At 43.3% G+C, this 13872-nt stretch overlaps 1 protein-coding gene across 1 annotated transcript in view; it reads left to right on the plus strand.

Moving 5' to 3' along the window:
• The first annotated feature begins 1632 nt into the window (after positions 1–1632).
• The window catches only part of LOC306924124 (anoctamin-5-like), a 71638-nt gene continuing 59398 nt past the window's right edge, over positions 1633–13872 (plus strand). The window contains exon 1 of the mRNA XM_079502482.1: positions 1633–1674. Coding sequence (XP_079358608.1) covers positions 1650–1674 — 25 coding nt within the window. The 5' untranslated portion in view covers positions 1633–1649. The remainder of the gene's footprint in view (positions 1675–13872) is intronic.

Genomic DNA, 13872 nt, shown 5'->3' on the forward strand with positions numbered 1-13872 from the left:
TTGGTGTTCTGTCCTTTGTCTATATAGAAGTGTCTATTTGTACGTCTCTAAATGTTTTTGATGAATTGAACATTGTGGACCCTATTGGAAACAAGTGTAATGCTTAATTGGGTTTGATTGGGTTTGTGCTTGAAATGTACTGTAATTCTGCAAACTGTTAATACATTTTTCAATCAATCAATCAATCAAAATTGAGAAAACATACGTTTACATTGGGCAAAAATCACAATACAACAAATTAACAATACAATCAAATATAAAATGTATGTACATTTGAATTGAAAGTCAGAATATTCAATAAGTCCGTGTCACACACACACACACACACACGCACACACGCACGCACGCACACACGCACACGCACACACACACACGCACACACGCACACACACACGCACACACACACACATGATGAGGCATCACATTACCATAATGTCTGCCCACAAACAGAGACCCGCCTACAAGCTCCTCCTCCTCCTCCTCCACACACACACACACACACACTTTGGTCTTCCACAAACTGAATGAATGAATGGGCGAAGTATTAACTTTTATAGATTGTCCAAATGTTTCCTACATTTCCGAAGCCTGGCCAACGTTATTTAAGATGCTGTTTGTGTAAGCACACTTTTCTTTGTTACCATATATCGAATGAAGCTGTTTTCCTGTGTGTCGAGTTGCTGTGAGTTTGTGTTTGGAACTGAACCGACTCTGGGTACAAATCTGTGAGATTTCATTCGTTGTTTAATTTAATGTAAATGCTACTTTACGCCGTGGACCCGCATAGAAAAGGAGCAGATCTACAAGCTCACAACGCGACGCGTTGTGTATATGCTCTTTTTCGATGTATAAACTAATATAAACAAATCTGATCCAGCTCTGGTCCATAGCGTTAGAGAAGGTGTTATAGTTAGTTGCCCAACTGCGCCCCCTACAGATCTCCTCAATATAAGCTATCCCATTGACCAGGTCTGTAGGGGGCGCAGTTGGAGCAACTAAAAACTTGTTTTATTTCCATTCGGTGGAATGTTTTCTCTTTCTGTCTAAAACATTGCATTTTAGAGGTGAGGTGAGACTCTCAGAGTAATGCCACTAGAGAAAGCAGGCTTTTTTAGGCTCATCATCCTAAAAAACGTCTTTGTTGTAAGTTGGTGAGTGGCTTGAATGAAGTGTATTGTTTTATGTTGGACTAAAAGTCGAGAGGCTCTGCCAGCAACGGCTGAAGAGTCACATAATGTTAATTTAATACTCCTCCTAAATCAACTCAATTCAATTCAAACAAGGAGCTTTATTGGCATGAGAAAACATTGCGTTTACATTCATTGCCAAAGCAAGTGTCAAAATACAGTGAAAAAAACACTGGTCCAGTCAGATAGGGAGCCCCGCCCCCTTTGAGAGAGAGAGAGAGAGAGAGAGAAGAGAGAGAGAGAGAGACGGTCAGACAGACAGTCTCCACACAGACACTGACTGAACGTGTCCTGAAGAGGACACAGAGACAGACGGAGAGACATTTCATTCTTTTGAGGACCTGAGACAATCAAACGGAATATCATTGAGTTTTTATTCGTATATATTTCTTGGTAACGGGCCACCCAGCAGCCGCAGAGATGAAGCGGGTCCGGACGACGGGAGACCAGACTCTCATTGAAATGAGTCCCACCGCAGACAGTTATGGTAAGAACTGTACCAATATTACAGATGTATTATTTAATGTAACAACAGTAACATATATGGTTCATTCATCATACATGAAAGGTTCGGGAACAGGGAGGGACCACGTGTCCTTTTATTGTGACGTTTTGAGAGGGTTCCAATACATATAGTTTAAATTATATATAATTATAGTTTTACTTACACAAACATATGTTAATTCATTCCCTACAAAAATGACAATTTGAAGTGTGTTAAAGATTGTATATTGCCAAAGCAAATACAAAGTCTCCTGTCCTACTTATACTTATAAGGTTGTGTAGCTCTGTAGATATTGGCAAGATATTGTATAGAAGTTACAACTATATGTGAATGAATTCCTACTTGTGATACAGCAGTAATTTATATTATAGTCTACGGTAGGATAGGCTGCTGTGTAAAAATGTTCATATTTGAATGAAAGTCTTGGCAGAGAGACTCGAATGAGACGCGAATATATGATTATTAACAACATTGATCCTTTAATTAGGCTGATCCATTTGCACGTTTTTATTCTGCATTGTCTGAATGGTATTACATGTATAAACTAGAAAATGTGTGTGTGTGTGTGTGTGTGTGTGTGTGTGTGTGTGTGTGTGTGTGTGTGTGTGTGTGTGTGTGTGTGTGTGTGTGTGTGTGTGTGTGTGTGTGTGTGTCGCGGCTTGGCCTGTTGTAGCGCCACCATGAGGCTGATTTGAAAACGGTCAAGTGGCATTTCTTCCAAAGCCTAGTGGGAATATGCATGCACAGTTTCACCACAATCGGACGCTGCGTTGAGTAGTTGTGGCGATTTGTACAAAACAGGTACAAAGCGGGATGGATTATGAGAAATAAAACAAACCCGTCTTGATCACATGACTATGGAGAGCATGTGTACCGATTTGCGTGAAATTTGGATAAAATCTGAAGGAGTAATATTAGAAAATGTGTTTGACATATGTCGGCCTCCTGGTGGCGCTATAAAGTGCACATGTGAAAATGTCCAGGAAAAGGTTTTTCCTTGGCCTCTAGGGAGTTGGCATACAAAGTTATCCACAGAGCCATGCAGTTAGAGGTAAAAACACTTTTCAGCCAGTTATAGCGCCACCATGAGGCTGAGTTGAAAATGTTCATGTGGCATTTCTTCCTCGGCCTAGTGGGAATGTGCGTGCACAATTTCACGGAAATCACACAATGTGTTCATGATTTGCAGCATTTTGTTTGAAACTGAGCACTCCTGCGAACTTTGGAAGCCAATCTTAGCCAATCAGGATGGAGTCCGAGAAATCTGAAAGACCCGTTTCGTTGAATGGCTCTAGAGCATGGGTTTACAACAGGTGGTCCGTGGACCACTGGTGGTCCGTGAAGGTGTTGCATGTGGTCCCTGACCATGCATTTAGTAATGTAGGAAAGTGAAGATTTATTGCATTGACCACAAGTTAAGAAACAATGCAGTAAATGATCTGGTGACAAACAATGACGCGTCAATGTTGTCAGTTACTGGGAAGTCGGATGTCAAGAACTTCCACAGAAAGGTGAGTTAGAATCTCACCTTTCCGTACCGGTTTGCCTGGTTGAGTCACCATTATAAGGAAATGTGCCCCTAATCAATCTGGCTCCCGGTCGCTGCCCGCACAGAATACAAAACTCTGATGTTGGCATTTAAAGCAACCAAAGGTATGGCTCCCCCATATCTTGCCAGCATGATTGAACCCTACAAACCCTCCCGCGCACTCAGATCAGCCAACGCAGGGAAGCTGGAAGTACCCTCACTAAAAACGCCGGGACAACGCTCCACACGTCCCAAACTCTTCTCCCTTCTGGCCCCAAAACTGTGGAATGCACTTCCCGTTGCAATCAGAACTGCAGCATCACTCCCGATCTTCCGCCGTAGTCTGAAAACCCACCTTTTCAGACTCCATCATGGCCCATAGCACTTACCCTACCCCCTTAGACAGCACTTCTTAGACTTATATAGCATTTGAAACAGACTTATAGCATGTCACGTAGACAGCACAATAAGTGCATTGTATGTAGTCATAGCACTTCATAGTATATATGTACAGCATAGTATAGCACATATGTGTAGTTTATATGTATAGTGTCATTATATAGATATGTTCTAGTTATAGTTTATATGTATAGTGTCATTATATAGATATGTTCTAGTCACGGTCTTAGCTTACGCATGTTTCGCGATAAATGCATTTTGTTACATATGTGATGTATTCCCATGCTTTTTGTTCTTGCCTATTGTAAATCGCTCTGGATTAAGAGCGTCTGCTAAATGCCTAAATTGTAAATTGTAAATTGTAATCTCAAGTGTCTGCTTACTCATAGAGTAAGTTACAATGAAGTTATTTGTAGTCCTATACCAGCCTACCCCATGGTACTGAGTCACATGTCCATTTGTAGTCCTATACCAGCCTACCCATGGCAGAGCCATAGAGTAGACAGAGTTGTGACATTGAGGGGTCAGAAAACCGAGCGCTCGAGCGCTGTTCATGCAGCCTGGATGGAGAGAGACAAGCTGTCCATGCAGCCTGGATGGAGAGAGACAAGCTGTTCATGCAGCCTGGATGGAGAGAGACAAGCTGTTCATGCAGCCTGGATGGAGAGAGACAAGCTGTCCATGCAGCCTGGATGGAGAGAGACAAGCTGTCCATGCAGCCTGGATGGAGAGAGACAAGCTGTTCATGCAGCCTGGATGGAGAGAGACAAGCTGTTCATACAGCCTGGATGGAGAGAGACAAGCTGTCCATACAGCCTGGATGGAGAGAGACAAGCTGTCCATACAGCCTGGATGGAGAGGGACAAGCTGGAGTTAGAAATACGTTGTTTTCAACGAGGGGCGGCGCAAATGTCAGCAATTTTAGGCATGTGTGTAGGCATGTGTGTAGGCATGTGTGTAGGCATGTGTGTAGGCATGTGTGTAGGCATGTGTGTAGGCATGTGTGTAGGCATGTGTGTAGGCATGTGTGTAGGCATGTGTGTAGGCATGTGTGTAGGCATGTGTGTAGGCATGTGTGTAGGCCTATACGTATTGCACAGTAACAACTAAAGTCTCTAATGTTTATGTTGTACTGTTACTAAAAAACGATCTAAAATAAAGGGATTTAAGATCATTAAAGCTGGGCTGTTGCCCTGAGTCCAGTGCGTTCTGCCAATAGAAGTCTATGTAGAAGAGCCATTGGACTGCCCATACCCGAGGCGGGGTTGGCGGGGTTGGCGAAACCTCTGTGTGGAGTTTGCATGTTCTCCCTGTGTCCCCTAGGGTAGGTACCCTCACATGTTCTCCCCGTGTCCCCTAGGGTAAATAACCCTCACATGTTCTCCCCGTGTCCCCTAGGGTAGGTACCCTCACATGTTCTCCCCGTGTCCCCTAGGGTAGGTACCCTCACATGGTCTCCCCGCGATCCCTAGGGTAGGTACCCTCACATGTTCTCCCCGTGTCCCCTAGGGTAGGTACCCTCACATGTTCTCCCCGTGTCCCCTAGGGTAGGTACCCTCACATGTTCTCCCCGCGATCCCTAGGGTAGGTACCCTCACATGTTCTCCCCGTGTCCCCTAGGGTAGGTACCCTCACATGTTCTCCCCGTGTCCCCTAGGGTAGATACCCTCACATGTTCTCCCCGTGTCCCCTAGGGTAGATACCCTCACATGTTCTCCCCGTGTCCCCTAGGGTAGGTACCCTCACATAAACATGCAGTAATCCTGGTCTCTAAAACTGCCTCCCCCTGGCCAGCCGGAGCGCCTGATGGATGGGAAAAGAACTGGTCGGAATAACGTGTTCCTTCCACGCGCTACGTCCGGCCGGGGAAACTCCCCCCTGTCAGGTGAAAAGAAGCAGCTTGGACTCCTCATGCATAGAAGGATGAATGAGGTCAGTCCGCTGCCCCCTCTGGTTGGCAGAGGAAGTGTAGCGCCCAGGATTACATTAGATTAGATAGGCACTGGGTGAAAAAACTGGGTCGCAAAAATCGTGGGATAAAAAATATAGGAAGAAAAAATAAGAGCCATCGGACTGAAGCCTCATGAAGTGAACAGAGCTGTCTTAACTCTGTCTTCCATCGGACTGAAGCCTCATGAAGTGAACAGAGCTGTCTTAACTCTGTCTTAAGGCTCTGCCCCCCCCCCCCCCCCCCAGTGGCACTGAGTCACATGTCCACATATACGAATGACAGCTGGCCTACAGAGTGGAAACACTCAGTCACTCCTTCTCACTTCCACACACACTGTACTACCACACAGTTTAAACAACCCTTCTACACCCTGTACTACCACACAGTTTAAACAACCCTTCTACACCCTGTACTACCACACAGTTTAAACAACCCTTCTACACCCTGTACTACCACACAGTTTAAACAACCCTTCTACACCCTGTACTACCACACAGTTTAAACAACCCTTCTACAACCTGTACTACGACACAGTTTAAACAACCCTTCTACACCCTGTACTACGACACAGTTTAAACAACCCTTCTACACCCTGTACTACGACACAGTTTAAACAACCCTTCTACACCCTGTCCTACCACACAGTTTAAACAACCCTTCTACACCCTGTCCTACCACACAGTTTAAACAACCCTTCTACAACCTGTACTACGACACAGTTTAAACAACCCTTCTACACCCTGTCCTACCACACAGTTTAAACAACCCTTCTACACCCTGTACTACCACACAGTTTAAACAACCCTTCTACACCCTGTACTATATGACACAGTTTAAACAACCCTTCTACACCCTGTACTATATGACACAGTTTAAACAACCCTTCTACACCCTGTACTATATGACACAGTTTAAACAACCCTTCTACACCCTGTACTACCACACAGTTTAAACAACCCTTCTACACCCTGTACTACCACACAGTTTAAACAACCCTTCTACACCCTGTACTACGACACAGTTTAAACAACCCTTCTACACCCTGTACTACGACACAGTTTAAACAACCCTTCTACACCCTGTACTATGACACAGTTTAAACAACCCTTCTACACCCTGTACTACGACACAGTTTAAACAACCCTTCTACACCCTGTACTACGACACAGTTTAAACAACCCTTCTACACCCTGTACTACGAGACACAGTTTAAACAACCCTTCTACACCCTGTACTACGAGACACAGTTTAAACAACCCTTCTACACCCTGTACTACGAGACACAGTTTAAACAACCCTTCTACACCCTGTACTACGAGACACAGTTTAAACAACCCTTCTACACCCTGTACTACCACACAGTTTAAACAACCCTTCTACACCCTGTACTACCACACAGTTTAAACAACCCTTCTACACCCTGTACTACGACACAGTTTAAACAACCCTTCTACACCCTGTACTACGAGACACAGTTTAAACAACCCTTCTACACCCTGTACTACCACACAGTTTAAACAACCCTTCTACACCCTGTACTACGACACAGTTTAAACAACCCTTCTACACCCTGTACTACCACACAGTTTAAACAACCCTTCTACACCCTGTACTACCACACAGTTTAAACAACCCTTCTACACCCTGTACTACGACACAGTTTAAACAACCCTTCTACACCCTGTACTACCACACAGTTTAAACAACCCTTCTACACCCTGTACTACGACACAGTTTAAACAACCCTTCTACACCCTGTACTACGACACAGTTTAAACAACCCTTCTACACCCTGTACTACCACACAGTTTAAACAACCCTTCTACACCCTGTACTACCACACAGTTTAAACAACCCTTCTACACCCTGTACTACCACACAGTTTAAACAACCCTTCTACACCCTGTACTACGACACAGTTTAAACAACCCTTCTACACCCTGTACTACCACACAGTTTAAACAACCCTTCTACACCCTGTACTACGACACAGTTTAAACAACCCTTCTACACCCTGTACTACGACACAGTTTAAACAACCCTTCTACACCCTGTACTACCACACAGTTTAAACAACCCTTCTACACACTGTACTACGACACAGTTTAAACAACCCTTCTACACCCTGTACTACCACACAGTTTAAACAACCCTTCTATACGACACAGTTTAAACAACCCTTCTATACGACACAGTTTAAACAACCCTTCTACACCCTGTACTACGACACAGTTTAAACAACCCTTCTATACGACACAGTTTAAACAACCCTTCTACACCCTGTACTACGAGACACAGTTTAAACAACCCTTCTACACCCTGTACTACGAGACACAGTTTAAACAACCCTTCTACACCCTGTACTACCACACAGTTTAAACAACCCTTCTACACCCTGTACTACCACACAGTTTAAACAACCCTTCTACACCCTGTACTACCACACAGTTTAAACAACCCTTCTACACACTGTACTACGACACAGTTTAAACAACCCTTCTACACCCTGTACTACCACACAGTTTAAACAACCCTTCTATACGACACAGTTTAAACAACCCTTCTATACGACACAGTTTAAACAACCCTTCTACACCCTGTACTACGACACAGTTTAAACAACCCTTCTATACGACACAGTTTAAACAACCCTTCTACACCCTGTACTACGAGACACAGTTTAAACAACCCTTCTACACCCTGTACTACCACACAGTTTAAACAACCCTTCTACACCCTGTTCTACGAGACACAGTTTAAACAACCCTTCTACACCCTGTACTACGACAGTTTAAACAACCCTTCTACACCCTTTACTACCACACAGTTTAAACAACCCTTCTACACCCTGTACTACGAGACACAGTTTAAACAACCCTTCTACACCCTGTACTACCACACAGTCTAAACAACCCTTCTACACCCTTTACTACCACACAGTTTAAACAACCCTTCTACACCCTGTACTACGACACAGTTTAAACAACCCTTCTACACCCTGTACTACGACACAGTTTAAACAACCCTTCTACACCCTGTACTATGACACAGTTTAAACAACCCTTCTACACCCTGTACTATGACACAGTTTAAACAACCCTTCTACACCCTGTACTATGACACAGTTTAAACAACCCTTCTACACCCTGTACTACCACACAGTCTAAACAACCCTTCTACACCCTGTACTACCACACAGTCTAAACAACCCTTCTACACCCTTTACTACCACACAGTCTAAACAACCCTTCTACACCCTGTACTACGACACAGTTTAAACAACCCTTCTACACCCTGTACTATGACACAGTTTAAACAACCCTTCTACACCCTGTACTACCACACAGTTTAAACAACCCTTCTACACCCTGTACTACGACACAGTTTAAACAACCCTTCTACACCCTGTACTACGACACAGTTTAAACAACCCTTCTACACCCTGTACTACAACACAGTTTAAACAACCCTTCTACACCCTGTACTACGAGACACAGTTTAAACAACCCTCTGGGTCTGAAATAAAGGACATTGTGATTAAACTCCCTCACTACGACTGAAGCCAGTCTAAACAACCCCTCTGACTGAAATCAGCTCATCTTTATAACTCCTCACTACAAGTCCAGTTTAAACCAAGCCTCTGGGTCTGAAATAAAATACATGTTATAACTCCTATCTTCCACACTGTACGACTCCAGTTTGATCAAACCCTGTTCACCTCCTTACTAACCCTCCTAAACAAGGACACATGTTCACCTCCTTACTAACCCTCCTAAACAAGGAGACATGTTCACCTCCTTACTAACCCTCCTAAACAAGGACACATGTTCACCTCCTTACTAACCCTCCTAAACAAGGACACATGTTCACCTCCTTACTAACCCTCCTAAACAAGGAGACATGTTCACCTCCTTACTAACCCTCCTAAACAAGGAGACATGTTCACCTCCTTACTAACCCTCCTAAACAAGGAGACATGTTCACCTCCTTACTAACCCTCCTAAACAAGGACACATGTTCACCTCCTTACTAACCCTCCTAAACAAGGAGACATGTTCACCTCCTTACTAACCCTCCTAAACAAGGAGACATGTTCACCTCCTTACTAACCCTCCTAAACAAGGAGACATGTTCACCTCCTTACTAACCCTCCTAAACAAGCAGATATGTTCACCTCCTTACTAACCCTCCTAAACAAGGAGACATGTTCACCTCCTTACTAACCCTCCTAAACAAGGAGACATGTTCACCTCCTTACTAACCCTCCTAAACAAGGAGACATGTTCACCTCCTTACTAACCCTCCTAAACAAGGACACATGTTCACCTCCTTACTAACCCTCCTAAACAAGGAGACATGTTCACCTCCTTACTAACCCTCCTAAACAAGGAGACATGTTCACCTCCTTACTAACCCTCCTAAACAAGGAGACATGTTCACCTCCTTACTAACCCTCCTAAACAAGCAGATATGTTCACCTCCCTACATGGAGTTGCTCCACAGCAGGGTGACTCAACACTGGACACTGGCCATAAAAACACATTCCAGTTATTGATGAATCATCATTTATTCAACAGACAGAGAGATGCATCATTATGTTGTAGTTATTAATGAACCAGTGGCTAATGTTTCAGTTATTCAACAGAGAGATACACAATTATGTTGTAGATATTAATGCTAATGTTTCAGTTATTCATCAGAGAGATACACAATTATGTTGTAGATATTAATGCTAATGTTTCAGTTATTCAACAGAGAGATACACAATTATGTTGTAGATATTAATGCTAATGTTTCAGTTATTCAACAGAGAGATACACAATTATGTTGTAGATATTAATGCTAATGTTTCAGTTATTCAACAGAGAGATACACAATTATGTTGTAGATATTAAGGCTAATGTTTCAGTTATTCAACAGAGAGATACACAATTAGGTTGTACAATTATAAAATAATGAAGACTAAATGCATTATAGCATGCGGTACAGTCACATATCAAGGCTAACACAACTAGAGTGCCTGAGGAATTGTTTCCATTGTGGTAGTAGTACTATTTATTCAATTCATCATCTTAGCATAAAAAATAACACAATAATACATGTCATCAAACAAATACATAAACTAGCTAGCCTACATGTGGTGATTTGTAAGACACACACATATTGTACACTGTGTGTATTAGAGTAAATGTTTAGTGGTCAGACTGCAGGTAGATTGTTTAGTGGTCAGACTGCAGGTAGATTGTTTAGTGGTCAGACTGCAGGTAGATTGTTTAGTGGTCAGACTGCAGGTAGATTGTTTAGTGGTCAGACTGCAGGTAGATTGTTTAGTGGTCAGACTGCAGGTAGATTGTTTAGTGGTCAGACTGCAGGTAGATTGTTTAGTGGTCAGACTGCAGGTAGATTGTTTAGTGGTCAGACTGCAGGTAGATTGTTTAGTGGTCAGACTGCAGGTAGATTGTTTAGTGGTCAGACTGCAGGTAGATTGTTTTAGTGCTCAGACTGCAGGTAGATTGTTTAGTGGTCAGACTGCAGGTAGATTGTTTAGTGGTCAGACTGCAGGTAGATTGTTTAGTGGTCAGACTGCAGGTAGATTGTTTAGTGGTCAGACTGCAGGTAGATTGTTTAGTGGTCAGACTGCAGGTAGATTGCTTCATAATAACTAGTCATTCTTGCATGAGAGAGATTCCACCACAATAACTATAGATAGGCCTACAGAATCACAGCCAACTACAGGTTCATGTATTGAATAATAGAGCATGATTGAGTTCTGGGAGTTCTTCATGAGTGACTGTTTGATGTGTTGTTGAGATACAGAATGGAGCGACAGACAGACAGACAGACAGACAGACAGACAGACAGACAGACAGACAGACAGACAGACAGCAATGAATAGAAGATAGAAGCTATGGGTTAATTGACACTGAGGTCTCAGAGGCACTTGCCCGTCAGGAAAGTACAGGTCATGTTGTTCTACTTGCCCAAAGATCAATAGGTTGCAACTGGTTATACTTGCAACTACTGGTCGCAAGAGTGTGTGTGTGTTTCTCTCCTAGTATAAAAGGTTGCTGCCTACAGTACAGTACAGTACAGTACAGTACAGTACAGTACAGTACAGTACAATACAGTACAGTACAGTACAATATGAGTAGTACAGTACAGTACAGTACAGTACAGTACAGTACAGTACAGTACAGTACAGTACAGTTAGCTGTGGTTTGTAACTACAGGCTGAAAGAGGACTGGGGTTTCCTGTCAGCACACAAACCAAATGCACTGCATTTAGCTCACATTTACAACAGCGTGTGTGCGTGTGTGTGTGTGTGTGTGTGTGTGTGTGTGTGTGCACAGTGCAGAGAATACAATCTCACATTACTGAAACGCTACAGTATATCTTGAAATAGTTTGCATTGATTTTTGACACGGTTGCCGCGGTTACCGTGATACATCACAGAGAAGATACGGTTACCGTGATACATCACAGAGAAGATACGGTTACCGTGATGAGAGAGAGAGTCAAATGGAATACAAGCACCTTAAGGAATACAAACCATATGTGTACACTGTTTATCAAAAGTATAAAGCTAACGTCTCCTATATGGATGTTTGTATAACTATCTCTGACAGAAGATGCTTTTTAGAAAAATAAAAAGCAATAGATAAAGATAGTATTACCCAAAGTGCTAATATAACACAGCTCTGTTTACACCTTTATTTAATTCCTATTTATATCCAATATGTATTTGTAAATACATTGTTCTGTTTTGATTGTCTTGTTCCACTTCTCCTTTGGCAATGTAAACGTACGTTTTGTCATGCCAATAAAGCTCCTTTGAAGAGAGAGAGAGAGAGAGAGAGAGAGAGAGAGAGAGAGAGAGAGACGCGTTACCGTGGGTCTGGAAGTTTCAGAATCAGTCAGTGAAACAACCGTTGCTATAGGTAACAGTTTGGGTTTCCTGTGTTTTGGTGAATATTCACAAACATTCACAGAACATTAAACTTGGGCTCAGGTAGAACACATGGTTCTCAAACCTTTCCACGTCAAGGACCCCCACATTGACACCCATTAGACCCCCACTAGAAAATATATGCCAGGGACCCCAATAAGAGAAGATTATTGACATGAATAAGGCTACGGATAAGGCTATCTCTGAGACCCCAATGTGTATTATGAAATCAACGTTAATTTAACAGACCCATAAGGGTCCATTTGGTTCATAACTATCATTTAGCTGCAGGGATTCTCAGGACTAGGGGTCCCCGGACCGCACTTTGGGAACCTCTGCTTTAGAGTGAGTGAAAAGGGAAATAAAAGTATAATATTGTCATCTGACAGACAGGCAGGCTGGCAGGCAGGCAGGCGTGAATGTAATGCACAATCTATGTGAATGTGTGTGAATGTGTGTGTGTGTGTGTGTGTGTGTGAATGTGTGTGTGAATGGGTGAATGTAATGCACAATCTATGTGAATGTGTGTGAATGTGTGTGTGTGTGTGTGAATGTGTGTGTGAATGGGTGAATGTAATGCACCATCTATGTAAAGGTGTGTGAATGTGTGTGTGTGAATGTGTGTGTGTGTGAATGGGTGAATGTGATGCACAATCTATGTAAAGGTGTGTGAATGTGTGTGTGTGTGAATGTGTGTGTGTGAATGGGTGAATGTGATGCACAATCTATGTAAAGAGCCTTGGATGGCCCAGGCGGTGGCGTAACCGCCTGGGCACCCGACTGGTAATCCAGTCGCAGTGTGCCGCGGGTTCGACTCCCGAGCCCGACACGGCCTTTACTGCATGTCTTCCCCCATCTCTCTCCCGTTTCCTGTCAGCCTACTGTCTGTCCCTTCAAAAACCAATAAAAGGCGTAAGCCGCAAAAAAAATATCTTAAAAAAAAAAAAAAAAAAGAGAGCCTTGGATAAAAGTGCTACAGTATAAATGCTGTGTACTGTACACCATAGAGTAGACTGTATAACATAACGAGGCTCTCAGGTCAGCAGGGTAACTGTAAGTACATATTCTGTTCTTCCTGTTAACTAAATATAGCAGCTGACAGCCCCGTCAATTAGCCCCCCCCCCCCCCCGCCTGCTAGCCGTGCCACTTTTCTATTTAAAAACACTCTGGCTCAACTTTGCCTTTATTCTGTCAGCCAGTCAGCCAGTCAGCCAGTCAGTCATGCCAGTCAGTCAGCCAGCCAGCCAGCCAGCCAGTCAGCCAGTCAGTCAGTCAGTCAGTCAGTCAGTCAGTCAGTCAGTCAGCCAGCCAGTCAGTCAGTCAGTCAGTCAGTCAGCCAGCCAGTCAGCCAGTC

This window comes from Electrona antarctica, assembly GCF_951216825.1.
Source record: "Electrona antarctica genome assembly, chromosome: 5".
Classification (NCBI taxonomy): Eukaryota; Metazoa; Chordata; class Actinopteri; order Myctophiformes; family Myctophidae; genus Electrona; species Electrona antarctica.